Source organism: Eucyclogobius newberryi, unplaced genomic scaffold (assembly GCF_026437365.1).
Source record: "Eucyclogobius newberryi isolate DKJ021-1_F unplaced genomic scaffold, fEucNew1.0.hap1 SCAF_21, whole genome shotgun sequence".
Lineage (NCBI taxonomy): Eukaryota > Metazoa > Chordata > Actinopteri > Gobiiformes > Gobiidae > Eucyclogobius > Eucyclogobius newberryi.
The window spans coordinates 1,660,521-1,678,929 of NW_027315846.1; the positions used below are offsets into that span (position 1 = coordinate 1,660,521).

The 18,409-nt window shown below is 49.7% G+C and overlaps 1 protein-coding gene across 1 annotated transcript in view; it reads right to left on the bottom strand.

Moving 5' to 3' along the window:
• Positions 1–646: 646 nt before the first annotated feature.
• The window catches only part of adgrf3a (adhesion G protein-coupled receptor F3a), a 26,682-nt gene continuing 8,919 nt past the window's right edge, over positions 647–18,409 (bottom strand). The window contains exons 5-13 of the mRNA XM_072458220.1: positions 15,904–16,122; positions 12,298–12,552; positions 10,894–11,028; positions 9,116–9,312; positions 5,699–5,878; positions 3,579–4,928; positions 1,755–1,796; positions 756–821; positions 647–703 (exon numbers count right to left, since the gene is read on the bottom strand). Of these exons, the coding sequence (XP_072314321.1) occupies positions 647–703; positions 756–821; positions 1,755–1,796; positions 3,579–4,928; positions 5,699–5,878; positions 9,116–9,312; positions 10,894–11,028; positions 12,298–12,552; positions 15,904–16,122 (2,501 nt within the window). The remainder of the gene's footprint in view (positions 704–755; positions 822–1,754; positions 1,797–3,578; positions 4,929–5,698; positions 5,879–9,115; positions 9,313–10,893; positions 11,029–12,297; positions 12,553–15,903; positions 16,123–18,409) is intronic.

Consider the following 18,409-nt stretch of genomic DNA (forward strand, 5'->3'; position numbering starts at 1 on the left):
GCGCACGACAGCAACGCCACGGGCAAAGCGAACGCACACGACATCAACGCCACGGGCAAAGAGAACGCACAAGGAATCAACGCCACGGGAAAAGAGAACGCGCACGACATCAACGCCACGGGCAAAAAGAACGCGCACGACATCACCGCCACGGGCAAAGAGAACAAAACGGCACAGAGAATGCGCACGGCATCAGCGCCACGCAATAATCAAACATGATGGCGAGGAGAACATACACGACATCAACGCCACGGGCAAAGAGAACGCGCACGGCATCAACGCCACGCAATAATCAAACAAGACGGCAAAGCAAACGCGCGCGACATCAACGCCACGGTCAAAGAGAACAAAACGGCAAAGAGACAGTATTGTCCGAAATATTTGCAATTTTGACAGTTTTTACACACAGTTTCTTACATTTAAATAGGTAAATTACAGGATATGTTTCAAATTGATACCTTTGTATATTGAATAAGCAGAAAAGGCAACGATTTATTTGCTGAAGACTTAAAACGCGCGCTCACTCGGCCGTGGCAGTATTAATGTCCTTAAATGCAACACAATTGATTCATGTTATATATATTGTTATATGGATTTGGAATGTAAATATAGTCATAAATGTGTTATTTCAAGCATCTTCCTTTGGTCACTTCTTGATGCTTGATTGGCTCACAATGGAGCTTGAAGAGACGGATGAGACGCTCTGAAAAAGAAAAGAATGTGTTACAATATAATAAAAACAAGTTGTTTTAAACTTGACAAATGCGCTCTTCACTTGCCTTGGATTTCTTCCTGAAATATCTCTGCAGACTCTCGCGCACCTGTCGCAAACAATCACATTGAAAAAGATGCATTAAAGGTGCACTGTGTAACTTTCCTGGTGGTGTTTGCCATCTGCTTGTCTGGACACAGATGTTGTACAGGTTAAACTGATGGTCAGAACTAGCCCATAGACGGAATCGGGACGGACCTTACAGAGTCCAATATGGCGGCCCTCGTGGCGGCCCAAATCACTTGCGGTTAGAGACAAGGCGTCGTCACCATTTTGCGACACCTGGTGGTGAGGGAGGTACATGGTCTGTCTCACAGCAGGAAATCTCCAGATGTGTTGGGCTGGTGGTTAAGGACACGACTTGTGGTGTAGGAGGTCATGAGTAAGACGCAGTGAGTGTAGATTTTGCGTGTTTTGCATTGGTAGAACTGACGCTTCTAAGTGTGCAGCCTTAGTCACGGCAAAACGCGCTGGAGAAAATGTGTTAAACAGGTTTAAAATGTGGTATTTTTGCCTTGCAGACAAGGAAACGGGCGTGTGCGTCTTCTCATGCTCTTCCCGGGGCGGCGCGCAGTGACGGAGCCGCTCTGTCTCTCACTCACGCAAGATTTTGACGAAAAATTGCTTCACGCGCTATTATCTTTTGACTTAACACCGCTTTTTATATTTCATTTAACGCTATTTTTCGTTGACGGCAGTGCTTTATAAAAAAAAAATATTATTTATATTGCAGCAATCAATAATCTAAGTGCGGCGGATCCGTAAACCAAGTAATACAATAACTACGACCTTTTCAGTCATAATACTTATTTTCTCAGCCCATGACATGATCCCGAACTTGTGTACAGGTAAGTTAACAATGATTCGATTATTTAATAAGTTGAGGATTATTTAAATTCGTTCGTTGAGTCACTTGTCGCAGCATGATCCTTCATATCAACTTATTAAATGTTTAATGAACCGACGCTTTGTCTCGACTTACCATTCTGTCGCCGACACATGTAGTGAGGAAGATGTACAGGCCCTGTGAATGCAATAAGAAAGGAAAACACTGTGATAGGCTTAATTTAGCTAAACAACATACAACTCTAATAATTTAAAGGGGACATATTCTGCAAAATCAACTTTAAGGAACTTTTCATTTCATTACAAAAGTGTTCCCTCGTCGTTATCTCACTCAAAGTTGCTTTTCGTGATTGATTTCTTCACGTTTTGAGTAAATGCCGTTTTGTCCTGCAGCTGAGTGTTCAGAAAAGCCCTGTTTTCACCTACCCCCTAGCCCCGCCCACATCTCCCCGTGTTTCGTGTGAGCTTTTGTAACGTCGAGTGACACGTGAGAGTTTCAAACAAATAAAACACGTAAATGACAATCTGCTGCTCGTCTCGCTGAAACGTCACTACAAAGAGGCGGGGCTCGTCGCCGTGAAGAGGCGGGGCTCGTCGCCGTGAAGAGGCGGGGCTAATCAGTTCTGCGGTTTTGAGTGGGAAGTCACTGCGTTTCTGCGACTAAGCCGTTGTAGCTCAATAATGCGCTTTGTAAAGACAATCTCAGTGGGTTTTTACTGTTTAAATAAAGATTAATAAATAATTAATGATTAAATGTAGTCGCCACCGTCATAAATAGACAGAAAATAGATAATTAGTTCAAGTCCAGTCTCCATTGTGTCAAAGTCTCCTCAATCTCCCATTTACAACCATGAACTATAATCATAATAAGTGCTAATTAATCAGCTCACAATATAATCATAACTGTGAGGGTCATTTCGATTGGAAAAACCCAAATATGAATGTGTTTGTTGGCTTTTTAAGTTCTTAATCAACTCAATAAAAGGTTCAAATGTGACTAGTGTGTTATTGATGAAAAATCTGACTTTAAATTTTTTTTTAAATGCAGCTGTCTTCGGTGATTATCAACATGCCCTCATCATGAAGGCCGATCGATCTTTAGTCGGGCTTCAAACCTCATTACGACGCACCAGAATGTTGGATTTGGGTTTTAAATTTGGCCAAAATATTAGACGCAGTTTGAAAGTAAAGTGGAGGACTGTTTTCACGTTTTTTCTCACAGCACTCGTGACGCTAAAGTCAGATATCGCGACACTGGCGGTGTTTCCACGCACGGCGAAATTCCGATCGTTGTCTGATTTCTGGCGCTATCGGATTGCGGAAATGTCATGTCGCGTGAGCAACCCGACGTCTTTCTGACCGTTCAGCCGTGTGAGGTGAACAATGGGGCAAAAAATGGGCAAACGAATGTAGCAAAGGTAAGACGAAGAGCAAAAGAGTTATTTTAAAATGCATTATACTTTGGTACTCTAACGGACAAGTGCGCCAGATATTTGAAATGATTTTCCTTGGGCATTTAAACACTACAGATCTAATTACCGGGTTATCTGAGTTATTCCATCTTTTCTGGTAAATATGCCCCTTGCTGGTCTGAAGTTAAACCCAAGTTCAGGTCAAATCCAAGGTCAATTCAAACCCAAGGTCAAGTCAAATCCAAGGTCAAGTCAAACCCAAAGTCAAGTCAAACCCAAGGTCATGTCAAACCCAAGGTCAAGTCAAATCCAAGGTCAAGTCAAACCCAAAGTCAAGTCAAACCCAAGGTCAAGTCAAACCCAAGGTCATGTCAAACCCAAGGTCAAGTCAAATCCAAGGTCAAGTCAAACCCAAGGTCATGTCAAACCCAAGGTCAAGTCAAATCCAAGGTCAAGTCAAACCCAAGGTCATGTCAAACCCAAGGTCAAGTCAAACCCAAGGTCAATTCGTACCTTTTGAATCCACTGCTCTGGGCTCGGTCACGTACCTGAAACGCGTTCATGAGGGTGAACAGGTAGTTGACCGCGTAGGCCGGTTTCCCTTCTGTGAGGTCCATGAGAATCATCAAGAACCCCAGTCCCCACGTCAGTCCGAACACCGGCGTCAGGAGGATCACGGACCGGATCACCGTTTTGGCCGAATTCTTCTCCTTGTCGCAAAGCATCTGCTGCGCCTTTATGGGCTGCAGCAGCTTCATGATCACGAGACACATGAAGAACACGTTAATGAAAACGATAATCCCGACCGGGAGGATGAACGTGAAAATTGATCCTTTTAAGACGCCGCTGTAGACTAGCCAGCGCGTTTCTTCTGAGTAGTACTGTCCTTCATGTCCGCTGTTTGAAATGAACGTAATCGCAACAATTAGCAAAGGGCAAACGTACCCCACGATGACGGAGAATCTCAAATAGGCCATTTTGCTGATGCCGTGGAGCGAAACGTAAACGGTTTTGTGAAGGAGAATGCTGCTCAGACAAAGCATCCAAAAGAACATGGAGAGGTAGCAAAAATGCTGCACCAAGACAAACGTTTTGCTCCAGACATCGCTCGGCTCATCGGGCAAAGACGAAGCAAGGAAGCAAACATCGCCGACCAGCAAGCAAAGGGAGATATTAACGTGAGCACAGTGGCGTGAGTGTAGGGTATCGGTTTTCACAACATCGTTCCAGAGGATCAACTCTACAACAAGACAAATGATCAGCGAAACGATTGAGACGGAAAGCCCGGCGTAGGTGATTTCATTAAGGTAGGGCACGTCTAACGGAGCCTTGGACATCAAGATTGAAAACGCAGACAGATGGTCACACTCGCAGACTCCATCATCCGCATAACCAATCAAACGGCAACCGTTTCCAGACCACTTGCTACTATCGGTGTCCCAGAAAACGCATTTCAACTCGGTGTTGCGTGGTCGAGGCAGCGTGAGTGCGAACTTTATTTTGATCTTAATTTTATCTGTTATGTCTCCTGCTTTGTTTCCTGATTGCAATGTGGTAGAAACGACAATGCTATTAGGACTGGAGCTGTTGTCTGTGTGCGGTAAGTAATCAATGAGTTGCATGTAGCCGGCGGTCTTGATAAAACTGGCCCCATTGGTGTTCATTGTCACCGTGTTGTTTTTGAAAACTGAATTGGAACATTGGGTTTCGCTGGTATTGCAGTTAACCACTTGCAAATTGGTCTTCATTTGGCTTTTCAAGTTGGCTTTTTTGATGAGCTCCTGCACGGAGTGCAAGTATTTCTCAGCTAAAGTTCTGTTTTTCTCGTCTTGAACCGGCGATTTCCAAGAACTTTTTAGTGACACATTCAACAGGTTACTGGACGATTGTAGGAAATCCTGCAACATAAAACACAGAAAGCATTGAAAACATAAAATGTGAAGTTTCTCTCAAATCTGACCAAACATCTGACCCATAGTGCCCAGAAGATGACACACAGGTTATCGTGCTAAATAATTATACAGAAAAACACTGTTAGACTAAACCCACACTTCACTGCTGTTGTGATTGTGGGTGTAACAAAAATAAACTGACTTGACTTGAAAGATGATAATTAATACCAGTGAAATGATTAGTTAACAAATAAAAAATTTGGTCAAACAAAATCACTTTCCACAAGAACAGTTTATTTTTTGTCGTTGGACTCATGAAAATGAGTTCTAAACAGACTAAACAGCCACTTTCAAGCCGTCCAGGGAATCGGCGCTTTCACATTCATCGAATCGTGCATGAACATTGGACATTTTACACAAATCAATCTTCTTTGTTTCATTGTGAGACCCTCGTTCTGCTCTTAGTGAACACAACAACAACAAGAACAACAACAACAACAACACAACAACACAAGTGCTGGTCTGTGGCCAATAGAGGCAAAAGTGGGCGGGGCAGAATAAGGTGAATATACTTGTGATTTTTCTCTGCCGCCACCAGCACATCGCTCTCATTTACCACAGGACTCAAGACCACCGCGTGTACAAGACCTTCAAACCCGTTGTCATGGAAATAAGCGTTGGAGGAGAGCGAGGAGCGGTGCATGTGAACGAGACAGAGCCAAGAGTGGAACAGCCACAGATTTATCTTTGAGCGAGGACATTTTAAAATAACTCACTTCGACGAGTTTCCTGTCATCTATGCGCTCCAGTTTGTCGCTCATGGTGTCGATCACTTTGACAGAGGCGTTCAGGTTGGAGGGGCTGTTGACCACGTTGGTGTGTCCGGTCGCTTCCTGGAGACGGCTGAACACCACCTCAGCATTTTTCTCTACAAATCCCAGTCCGATGTTTGAGTTCTGAGGACAGACGTAGGTTCAAATCACAGACAATTGACAGAACTGTGCGAATAATCACATTTTCCATGGTCGGCTCGGGGCTTTTTGAATCGTCTGTCGGCAGAAGCACGAGTTCAGACTGTGTTTATGATCATACATCTTTATTTAAATGATTTTGGCCAATTTGTAATGAAAAAAAACGACTTTGTTGTCAAATGGACCGGCCCTAGAGTCGACGTCAGAACATGAAAGCGTCCACGTTTCAGATGGTGGTAGATACTGTCACTGTGTCTTTACTTTATAAAGAATTACGTCATACTTTATTGCCTCCGGATTTACTGTGTCTTCTGCATGCGAGGAGTACCGTATTTTCTGGACTATAAGTTGCACCTTTTTTCATAGTTTTGTCCGGGGTGCGACTTATACTCAGAGCGACTTATATGTGATGTTATTCCTTATTTTCACACTGACGACCACAAGAGGGCGCTCTAGGCTCTAAGCGACGCAGAAGAAGAATCTGCACTTCCTCTACCTCTGGAGTTGTTTAGAAGTGACACAGAGGAAGAAGAATTCTGTGGATTTAGTGATTTGGGGTAAAACTGATGCTTTGCTAAACTTGTTAGCATGTTCTTTATGCTATAGTTATCTGAATAACTGTTCATATGTTACGTTAACATACCAGACACTTACCACAGTTCTGTCTGTGCCTCATGTAGCTGAAGGTGTTAGCGTTAGCATACGTCATGTAGCTGAAGGTGTTAGCGTTAGCATACGTCATGTAGCTGAAGGTGTTAGCGTTAGCATACGTCATGTAGCTGAAGGTGTTAGCGTTAGCATACGTCATGTAGCTGAAGGTGTTAGCGTTAGCATACGTCATGTAGCTGAAGGTGTTAGCGTTAGCATACCTCATGTAGCTGAAGGTCTTAGCGTTAGCATACATCATGTAGCTGAAGGTGTTAGCGTTAGCATACGTCATGTAGCTGAAGGTGTTAGCGTTAGCATACGTCATATAGCTGAAGGTGTTAGCGTTAGCATACGTCATGTAGCTGAAGGTGTTAGCGTTAGCATACGTCATGTAGCTGAAGGTGTTAGCGTTAGCATACGTCATATAGCTGAAGGTGTTAGCGTTAGCATACGTCATGTAGCTGAAGGTGTTAGCGTTAGCATACGTCATGTAGCTGAAGGTGTTAGCGTTAGTATACGTCATGTAGCTGAAGGTGTTAGCGTTAGCATACGTCATGTAGCTGAAGGTGTTAGCGTTAGCATACGTCATGTAGCTGAAGGTGTTAGCGTTAGCATACGTCATATTGCTGAAGGTGTTAGCGTTAGCATACGTCATGTAGCTGAAGGTGTTAGCGTTAGCATACGTCATATTGCTGAAGGTGTTAGCGTTAGCATACGTCATGTAGCTGAAGGTGTTAGCGTTAGCATACGTCATATAGCTGAAGGTGTTAGCGTTAGCATACGTACACCTATTCACCATGTTCTCTCATCTGTTATTATTTTAAACTGCATTTCAAGATGAAATGTCTGTTCTTGGTCTTGGATTTTATCAAATACATTTCCCCTAAAAAAGCGACTTATACTCCAGTGCGACTTATAGTCCGGAAAATACGGTACTTCTTGTACGATGTTGGAGTTGCCAAGTTGAATTCATAACGCGTTATTATCGCGTTAACTCATCACTTATTTAACGCGATCAATTATTTAACGCGCATTAACACAGGTGGGATTCCCCTGGTCCGCAGCAGCTCTAAAGCCGCGGCAGCTGAAATGCGCCCGACGCAGAATTTGAGCGCGTGTACATTAGAAAGACAAACACACCGGACTCATGTCCGTAGAATACACCCTGCACATGCTCAGTGGAGGAGAGTCGTCCTGCACATGCTCAGTGGAGGAGAGTCTTCCTGCACATGCTCAGTGGAGGAGAGTCGTCCTGCACATGCTCAGTGGAGGAGAGTCGTCCTGCACATGCTCAGTGGAGGACAGCGGCTATAGGCGCCACCCGAGGCAACCCGCCGGGGGCCCGCGTGAGCAGGTCTTGCTGGGGGCCCGCGTGAGCAGGGCCCGCGTGAGCAAGGCCCGCGTGAGCAGGTCTTGCCGGGGGCCCGCGTGAGCAGGGCCCGCGTGAGCAGGTCTTGCCGGGGGCCCGCGTGAGCAGGCGCTGTAGCTGGGGAGATCCGCGAGAAGGGCCCGGCGCGCGTCTTTATCAGATGAAAACGTGAATAATCTGGTGCCTTAGCAACTGGCTCAGTGCAGAGGAGTAAAAAAACACCCAGTTTTAGGAATCTACAAACTTTTCTGGTTCTTCTCTGCCCTGGCAGTGGCAACAAGCTTTAGTTTTGTGTTTTTAACATTGTTTAAGTGAAAATGTACACAATGTATTTATTTGTATTGAACTGGTTAAGTGTTTGTTTACACAACTCATGTTGTGGCGCTGTAGTGTCAAGTTCTAAGAATGTACAAACTACTGAAGTGTTTTCTGCTTTAGGGACATTTGGTACTAGACTGTTTATGCTGCTCCTAAAATGTGTTTTCAGTGTCTAGTGTTTCATGAGATTACAATATTTCTGACGTGAATACTTCATATTTTATTTAACTGCTACTGAATAAAAATGCTAATGCACTTTACACTTCTTTTGAATTCATTTTGAATTTTGCACGTAAAAATGCGATTAATCGTGATTAATCAGGGAAATAATGCTATTAATCGCGATTAAAAATTGTAATCGTTGCCCAGCCCTAATAATAATACATTCAGCCCACGTACTAAGGCTTTACTTCTGCGTTTAAGTTTTGAAGTATCGAGCACAAAATATGAAATACCACGTTTCACTCACATTATAGAAGGCACTTCAGACGCTCATCGCAATAATTATGAATAATGTGAATTTAACCGCTTCAACGGTTCGTTTGGGAATTTGAGAACGTTTTCAATCCAACTTTATTTCTATCACACTTTTTACAAAACAAGCGCAAGTAAAATATGCTTTAAAAAAAATAAATATATATATATATATATATATATAAATAAATAAAATAGATAAAATAAATAAAATAAATAAAATAAATAAAATAAATAAAATAAATAAAATAAATAAAATAAATAAAATAAATAAAAACCTTAAAAATAAATAAAAACCTTAAAAATAAATAAATACCTTAAAAAATAAACAAAAACTAATTAAAAACAACAGAAAATATATAAAATAATCAAAGACAGCCAGAGGACCCCACAATTCAAAAACTGAGACTTACAATGGCGTCATCCAGGATGTTAGACAGACCCTCGTCCACACAGTGGGAGATCTTGTCGCCCCAGTTTCCGTTCTCTTTTCCGTCCCCGTTGCAGGGTCGTTCTCTGGTGCCCACGGACCCGGAGCACCGGATCACAGCCCTTTCCCCGACTGGAGTGTCCTGCCAGATGCCCTCCTTTGGGCAGATCTTGGTGTTCTCTACAGCAGAACAGGTGAATGAGCACGATTCAACTGACAACAATGAACAATAATGAAACAAGATATATCAAGTACAAGGCATTCAAGAAAAAAACATTTACATTTACTATAAGATAAAAATAGACTAAAATTAGACAAATAGAACAAATTTACAGTTAGATATCTACTATACCAGGCCTATTCAACATGAGGCCTGCGGGCCTGATCAGGCCCAACAAACAACCTGATCCGGCCCACGGCCCATCTTCCAAATATTGACAAATATTTGTTTCTTGTTTATGGTTAAGTCCTTTTTTAATTCTGCTGAAGAGCTGGTGTCATTCTGGGACAGTCCTGTTTCTAACCCTATCGACACTGGCCTACGGCGCGTCCAAATGATTATGCAAACTGTGTTTAAGCGTCATAAAGGTTATGTACTCCTCTGCATCACTGAGCTGCGAGGAACTCCTCTGCATCACTGAGCTGCGAGGCCGGTCCATGTTTAGTCCTGACTCTGGCACCAGCAGGAGGCCGGTCCATGTTTAGTCCTGACTCTGGCACCAGCAGGAGGCCGGTCCATGTTTAGTCCTGACTCTGGCACCAGCAGGAGGCCGGTCCATGTTTAGTCCTGACTCTGGCACCAGCAGGAGGCCGGTCCATGTTTAGTCCTGACTCTGGCACCAGCAGGAGGCCAGTCCATGTTTAGTCCTGACTCTGGCACCAGCAGGAGGCCGGGCCATGTTTAGTCCTGACTCTGGCACCAGCAGGAGGCCGGGCCATGTTTAGTCCTGACTCTGGCACCAGCAGGAGGCCGGTCCCTGAGGTCCTCAGAGTCTGAGATGGTTCATATGGCACTAACATGTCTGATATGTACTTTGGTGCTAGGCCATGGAGAGACTTGTACACAAGCAGAGCTGCTTTAAAGTCTATTCTCTGAGCCACAGGGGGCAGTGCAGAGACCTGAGAACAGGACTAATGTGATGGTACTTCCTGGTTCTAGTCAGGACTAATGTGATGGTACTTCCTGGTTCTAGTCAGGACTAATGTGATGGTACTTCCTGGTTCTGGTCAGGACTAATGTGATGGTACTTCCTGGTTCTGGTCAGGACTAATGTGATGGTACTTCCTGGTTCTGGTCAGGACTAATGTGATGGTACTTCCTGGTTCTGGTCAGGACTAATGTGATGGTACTTCCTGGTTCTAGTCAGGACTAATGTGATGGTACTTCCTGGTTCTAGTCAGGACTAATGTGATGGTACTTCCTGGTTCTAGTCAGGACTAATGTGATGGTACTTCCTGGTTCTAGTCAGGACTAATGTGATGGTACTTCCTGGTTCTAGTCAGGACTAATGTGATGGTACTTCCTGGTTATAGTCAGGACTAATGTGATGGTACTTCCTGGTTCTAGTCAGGACTAATGTGATGGTACTTCCTGGTTCTGGTCAGGACTAATGTGATGGTACTTCCTGGTTCTGGTCAGGACTAATGTGATGGTACTTCCTGGTTCTGGTCAGGACTAATGTGATGGTACTTCCTGGTTCTAGTCCAGAGACCTCAGGCCTCAGGAAAATGTAGTTTATTATTGTGTGTGATTGACTTTACCTCTGATCAGGACGACCTTTGTGGTGGCCGAAGTCTTCTGATCGCACTTGTTTTTTAGTCGACAGGTGAGTTCAGGTTTTCCAGAGGAACAGGCCACAAATGTTTGAGCGCTGAAGATCTTCATTCCGGATTCAACTGGAAAAAACAATGAGCTCAAACTAGCCTGAGGAGCAGAGTCAGAGGAGCAGAGTCAGAGGAGCAGAGTCAGAGGAGCAGAGCCTGAGGAGCAGAGCCTGAGGAGCAGAGCCTGAGCAGAGTCAGAGGAGCAGAGCCTGAGGAGCAGAGTCAGAGGAGCAGAGTCAGAGGAGCAGAGTCAGAGGAGCAGAGCCTGAGGAGCAGAGCCTGAGGAGCAGAGCCTGAGCAGAGTCAGAGGAGCAGAGCCTGAGGAGCAGAGTCAGAGGAGCAGAGTCAGAGGAGCAGAGCCTGAGGAGCAGAGCCTGAGCAGAGTCAGAGGAGCAGAGCCTGAGGAGCAGAGTCAGAGGAGCAGAGTCAGAGGAGCAGAGTCAGAGGAGCAGAGTCAGAGGAGCAGAGCCTGAGCAGAGTCAGAGGAGCAGAGTCAGAGGAGCAAAGCCTGAGGAGCAGAGTCAGAGGAGCAGAGTCAGAGGAGCAGAGTCAGAGGAGCAGAGCCTGAGGAGCAGAGCCTGAGGAGCAGAGTCAGAGGAGCAGAGTCAGAGGAGCAGAGCCTGAGGAGCAGAGTCAGAGGAGCAGAGTCAGAGGAGCAGAGCCTGAGGAGCAGAGCCTGAGGAGCAGAGTCAGAGGAGCAGAGTCAGAGGAGCAGAGCCTGAGGAGCAGAGTCAGAGGAGCAGAGTCAGAGGAGCAGAGTCAGAGGAGCAGAGTCAGAGGAGCAGAGCCTGAGCAGAGTCAGAGGAGCAGAGTCAGAGGAGCAAAGCCTGAGGAGCAGAGTCAGAGGAGCAGAGTCAGAGGAGCAGAGTCAGAGGAGCAGAGCCTGAGGAGCAGAGTCAGAGGAGCAGAGTCAGAGGAGCAGAGCCTGAGGAGCAGAGCCTGAGGAGCAGAGTCAGAGGAGCAGAGCCTGAGGAGCAGAGTCAGAGGAGCAGTCAGAGGAGCAGAGCCTGAGGAGCAGAGCCTGAGGAGCAGAGTCAGAGGAGCAGAGTCAGAGGAGCAGAGTCAGAGGAGCAGAGCCTGAGGAGCAGAGTCAGAGGAGCAGAGTCAGATGAGCAGAGTCAGAGGAGCAGAGTCAGAGGAGCAGAGTCAGAGGAGCAGAGTCAGCGGAGCAGAGCCAGAGGAGCAGAGTCAGATGAGCAGAGCCTGAGGAGCAGAGTCAGAGGAGCAGAGTCAGAGGAGCAGAGTCAGAGGAGCAGAGTCAGAGGAGCAGAGTCAGAGGAGCAGAGTCAGCGGAGCAGAGCCAGAGGAGCAGAACAAGGACATTTGCAGTCTGTTTCTCACCGAAGTTTTTCTCTAACGTCACGCTTGCCGAAACGTTGTTCTCCTTTAACCAGGTCACTTGGAACTCCTCGTGGACCTCCTTCACTTGGCAGAACACGGTGACCTGGGGTAAGTCGCTGGGCAGGTCACAGCGAGGAAAACCCGGGTCGGTTCTGATGGTGATTTTCGGCTCGACACAGACGTCCAGATTCGCCGTGGCCGTGTGGTAGATCACCAGTTTCCCCTTAGTCTGGATGAAGCTGCAGTTGTACGTGCCTGGAAGAAACGCCAATAACACTAAGAAATGAAGTGCATTGCAGTGTGACATGAGCATATCGATCCCAATGGAGGCAAACAGGTGACAAGCCAGATCTGTGGAGAGGCAAGTCCACTTACAGCAAGAAACCATGTCTTTAAAACCGTGTTACTTGTAATTCATTTAAGCAATGTTTTATTACGATTCAACACCATCCTTCTGCTCTGCAGGTGGAGCACCGACTGCACCTGCAGGGGGAGCGCCGACTCCACCTGCTGGGGGAGCGCCGACTCCACCTGCTGGGGGAGCGCCGACTCCACCTGCAGGGGGAGCACTGACTGGGGGAGCGCTGACTCCACCTGCTGGGGGAGCGCCGACTCCACCTGCAGGGGGAGCACTGACTAGGGGAGCACCGACTCCACCTGCAGGGGAGCTCTGACCCCCCTGGAAAACTAACTCCACCCTCCACCTGCAGGGGGAGCACTGACTCCACCTGCAGGGGGAGCACCGACTCAACCTGCAGGGGGAACACTGACTCCACCTGCAGGAGGAGCACCGACTGGGGGAGCGCCGACTCCACCTGCAGGGGGAGCGCCGACTCCACCTGCAGGGGGAACACCGACTCCACCTGCAGGAGGAGCACTGACTCCACCTGCAGGAGGAGCACTGACTCCACCTGCAGGAGGAGCACCGACTCCACCTGCAGGGGGAACACCGACTCCACCTGCAGGAGGAGCACCGACTCCACCTGCAGGAGGAGCACCGACTCCACCTGCAGGGGGAGCGCCGACTCCACCTGCAGGAGGAGCGCCGACTCCACCTGCAGGAGGAGCACTGACTCCACCTGCAGGAGGAGCACCGACTGGGGGAGCGCCGACTCCACCTGCAGGGGGAGCACTGACTCCACCTGCAGGAGGAGCACCGACTCCACCTGCAGGGGGAGCGCCGACTCAACCTGCAGGGGGAACACTGACTCCACCTGCAGGAGGAGCACCGACTGGGGGAGCGCCGACTCCACCTGCAGGGGGAGCGCCGACTCCACCTGCTGGGGGAGCGCCGACTCCACCTGCAGGGGGAGCACTGACTGGGGGAGCGCTGACTCCACCTGCTGGGGGAGCGCCGACTCCACCTGCAGGGGGAGCACTGACTAGGGGAGCACCGACTCCACCTGCAGGGGAGCTCTGACTCCACCGGAAAACTAACTCCACCCTCCACCTGCAGGGGGAGCACTGACTCCACCTGCAGGGGGAGCACCGACTCAACCTGCAGGGGGAACACTGACTCCACCTGCAGGAGGAGCACCGACTGGGGGAGCGCCGACTCCACCTGCAGGGGGAGCGCCGACTCCACCTGCAGGGGGAACACCGACTCCACCTGCAGGAGGAGCACTGACTCCACCTGCAGGAGGAGCACTGACTCCACCTGCAGGAGGAGCACCGACTCCACCTGCAGGGGGAACACCGACTCCACCTGCAGGAGGAGCAACGACTCCACCTGCAGGAGGAGCACCGACTCCACCTGCAGGGGGAGCGCCGACTCCACCTGCAGGAGGAGCGCCGACTCCACCTGCAGGAGGAGCACTGACTCCACCTGCAGGAGGAGCACCGACTGGGGGAGCGCCGACTCCACCTGCAGGGGGAGCACTGACTCCACCTGCAGGAGGAGCACCGACTCCACCTGCAGGGGGAGCGCCGACTCAACCTGCAGGGGGAACACTGACTCCACCTGCAGGAGGAGCACCGACTGGGGGAGCGCCGACTCCACCTGCAGGGGGAGCGCCGACTCCACCTGCAGGGGGAGCGCCGACTCCACCTGCAGGGGGAGCGCCGACTCCACCTGCAGGGGGAGCGCCGACTCCACCTGCAGGGGGAGCGCCGACTCCACCTGCAGGGGGAGCGCCGACTCCACCTGCAGGGGGAACACCGACTCCACCTGCAGGAGGAGCGCCGACTCCACCTGCAGGAGGAGCACCGACTCCACCTGCAGGGGGAGCGCCGACTCCACCTGCAGGAGGAGCACCGACTCCACCTGCAGGGGGAACACCGACTCCACCTGCAGGAGGAGCACTGACTCCACCTGCAGGAGGAGCACCGACTCCACCTGCAGGGGGAGCACCGACTCCACCTGCAGGAGGAGCACCGACTCCACCTGCAGGGGGAGCACTGACTCCACCACCCTCATCGGGCTCATCTCAGACGGGGATGAGTCTCTCTACAGGAGGTGGAGCGGCTGGTGTCCTGGTGCAGCAGTAACAACCTGAAGCTCAACGCCCAGAAAACAGTGGAGATGATCCCCCCCCTCCCCCCCCTCACTATCTCAGACCCCCCCATCTCCACTGTGGACTCCTCCTCTTCCTCTGCACCACCATCATCAGGACCTCAAGTGGAGCCACCATCAGCTCCTCATCAAGAAGCTCCAGCAGAGGAAGTACTTCCTGCAGCAGTTGAGGAAAGACAGTCTGCCAGAGGAGATGATGGTGCAGTTCTACACGGCCATCATTGAGTCCATCCTCACCTCCTCCATCACCTCCTCCATCACCGTGTGGTACGCTGGAGCCACAGCCAGGGACAAACAGAGACTACAGCGCCCTCCGCTGAGAAGGTGATCGGCTGCAGACTTCCATCTCTGCAGGAGCTGTATGTCTCCAGGGCTCTGGGACGAACAGGTCGGATCACAGCCGACCCTTCTCACCCGGCACACGGACCATTTGAGCCACTCCCTTCAGGCAGGAGGCCACTCCCTTCAGGCAGGAGGCCACTCCCTTCAGGCAGGAGGCCACTCCCTTCAGGCAGGAGACCACTCCCTTCAGGCAGGAGACCATTCCCTCAAGGCAGGAGGCCACTCCCCCCGATGCACTTTTTACTTTATTTTATGTACACGATTTACTTTTAACTCTACTTATTTTTAACACCCGGTAGCTATTTATAGTCCATTGTTTTTGTATTCATTGTTCGGTGTTTGATGTTTGTGTTGCACCGAATCACCAGGACAAGTTCCTATGTTTGTGAATCCTGTTCATTGACAAATGGCAATAAACTTTATTCTGATTCTGATTCCTGCAAGTAATCCTCTCTTGTACGCAGAAAATTCCTGTTTTCACCTACCCCCTATATCCGCCATGTTTAGTCCTGACTCTGGCACCAGCAGGAGGCTGGTCCATGTTTAGTCCTGACTCTGGCACCAGCAGGAGGCCGGTCCATGTTTAGTCCTGACTCTGGCACCAGCAGGAGGCCGGTCCATGTTTAGTCCTGACTCTGGCGCCAGCAGGAGGCCGGTCCATGTTTAGTCCTGACTCTGGCACCAGCAGGAGGCCGGTTCATGTTTAGTCCTGACTCTTGCACCAGCAGGAGGCCGGTCCATGTATGTCTTACCTTTCCAGTTCAGGGTCAGCCGGGATAGCTTGAGTTTGCTCCCCGAATGGATCTTGTTGATGCTGGACTCGGTGCCATTGACAATGGGTTTAGTTTCGTCCTTGTAGTTTTTGAGGCTCCAGTGAGGTGTACTGTTCAGGGTGGAGCTCGAGGTGCAGATCAGGGTCTCGCTGGATTCAAAGTCTAACGGACCCTTAGGGGCCGAAAGGCGAACAACCCCTGAGGAACAAACAGCTGTATTATCCACAAGCCCCACACTTCACAACACGAGACTAAATATAACATGTCGTATTCTGCGTCTGAAAGCTGCTGACTTTAGGCCGCAATCCTCGGATACCATGGCAACCGAAACCAATAGTGGAAATAAAGACAAGTGCAAAAGAAAACATTTAGATTGATGCAAGACATAGTGAGACAAATATGTGACAAAAGTGGCACAGGCGACAAAAGCGTTACGGGCGACAAAAGCGTTACGGGCGTCAAAAGCGGTACGGGCGACAAAAGCGTTACGGGTGACAAAAGCGGTACGGGCGACAAAAGCGTTACGGACGACAAAAGCGTTACGGGCGACAAAAGCGTTACGGGCGACAAAAGCGCTACGGGCGACAAAAGCGTTACGGGCGACAAAAGCGTTACAGACGACAAAAGCGTTATGGGCGACAAAAGCGTTACGGGCGACAAAAGCGTTACAGACGACAAAAGCGTTACAGACGACAAAAGCGTTACGGACGACAAAAGCGTTACGGGCGACAAAAGCGGTACGGGCGACAAAAGCGTTACGGGCGACAAAAGCGTTACAGACGACAAAAGCGTTACGGGCGACAAAAGCGTTACGGGCGACAAAAGCGTTACGGGCGACAAAAGCGTTACGGGCGACAAAAGTGTTACGGGCGAAAGCGTTACGGGCGTCAAAAGCGTTACGGGCGACAAAAGGGTGGTCAGCTCCCTGACCACCCACCCTTCCCTGCCCTCACCACCTTCTCCTCTGTTAACTCCTCTCATATCATAGACCTCATCACCGCTTCCAAAACCACCACCTGCTCTCTCGACCCCCTCCCAACGACTCTAACCAAGGCCTGCCTCCCTGCTCTCATCCCCCATCTCACCACCCTCTTCAACCAGTCTTTATCCCTCGGCCATGTTCCTTCCATCTACAAACTGGCCTCCATCACCCCCATCCTCAAAAAACCCACCCTAGACTCCGCCAACCTCTCCAACTACCGCCCCATCTCCAACCTGCCGTTCCTCTCAAAAACGCTGGAACGCATCGTCGCCGCCCAACTCCACACCCACCTCCAGTCAAACAACCTCTATGAACCCCTCCAATCTGGCTTCCGCCCACTTCACAGCACTGAAACAGCCCTGGTCAAAGTACTCAACGATCTCCTCACCTCTGCAGACTCCGGGGCCCTCAACATCCTGTTACTACTAGACCTCAGCGCCGACTGGGTGTTGAGGGCTCTGCACTTGACTGGCTCACATCCTACCTCACCAACAGGCAAGAGTTCATTTCCCTCTCCGGTCACTCATCCACCCTCTCCCCAGTAACGCAGGGGGTCCCCCAGGGCTCAGTCCTCGGCCCCCTCCTCTTCATCTGCTACATCTTCCCCCTTGGTCACATCCTCCGCCAACTCAACCTGGACTTTCACTGCTACGCTGACGACACCCAGATATACCTCACCACCAAATCCACCCAAAACCCTCCCCTCAGCCACATCGAAACCTGCATCTCTACAATAAAATCATGGCTCACTCTCAACTTCCTCAAACTGAACAGTGACAAAACAGAGCTCCTCCTCATTGGCACCAAATCCACTCTCAATAAAACTGGTCCCTTTTCACTCAGCATCGACACGTCGACCATCGCCCCCTCTACCCTGGTACGCAATCTCGGTGTCATCATGGACCCCACCCTCTCCTTCACTCCCCATGTCAGCCACATCGTCAAGACCTCATACTTCCACCTCCGCCGCATCGCCAAAATCCGACACTGCCTCACCCTCCCCGCTGCTGAATCCCTCATCCATGCCTTCATCTCCTCCCGCCTTGACTACTGCAACTCCCTCCTCACTGGCATCTCCTCCCATTCCCTCCACAGACTCCAAATGGTCCAAAACTCCGCTGCCCGCCTCCTCACCCACACCCGCCTCCTCACCCACACCCGCCTCCTCACCCACACCTGCCTCCTCACCCACACCCGCCTCCTCACCCACACCCGGTCCCGTGATCACATCACTCCCGTTCTCCGCTCTCTCCACTGGCTCCCCATCAAGCAGCGCATAAACTTTAAAATACTCCTCCTCACCTTCAAAGCTCTTCACCACCTTGCCCCCCCCTACCTGTCTGACCTCCTCATCCCCCACCGCCCCACCCGAGCTCTCCGATCCTCCTCCTCTCTCACCCTGACTGCACCAACATCCCGACTCAAAACTTTTGGCGACAGAGCATTCTCCCGAACAGCACCCCGACTCTGGAACTCCCTCCCCCAACCTGTCCGCCACTCTCC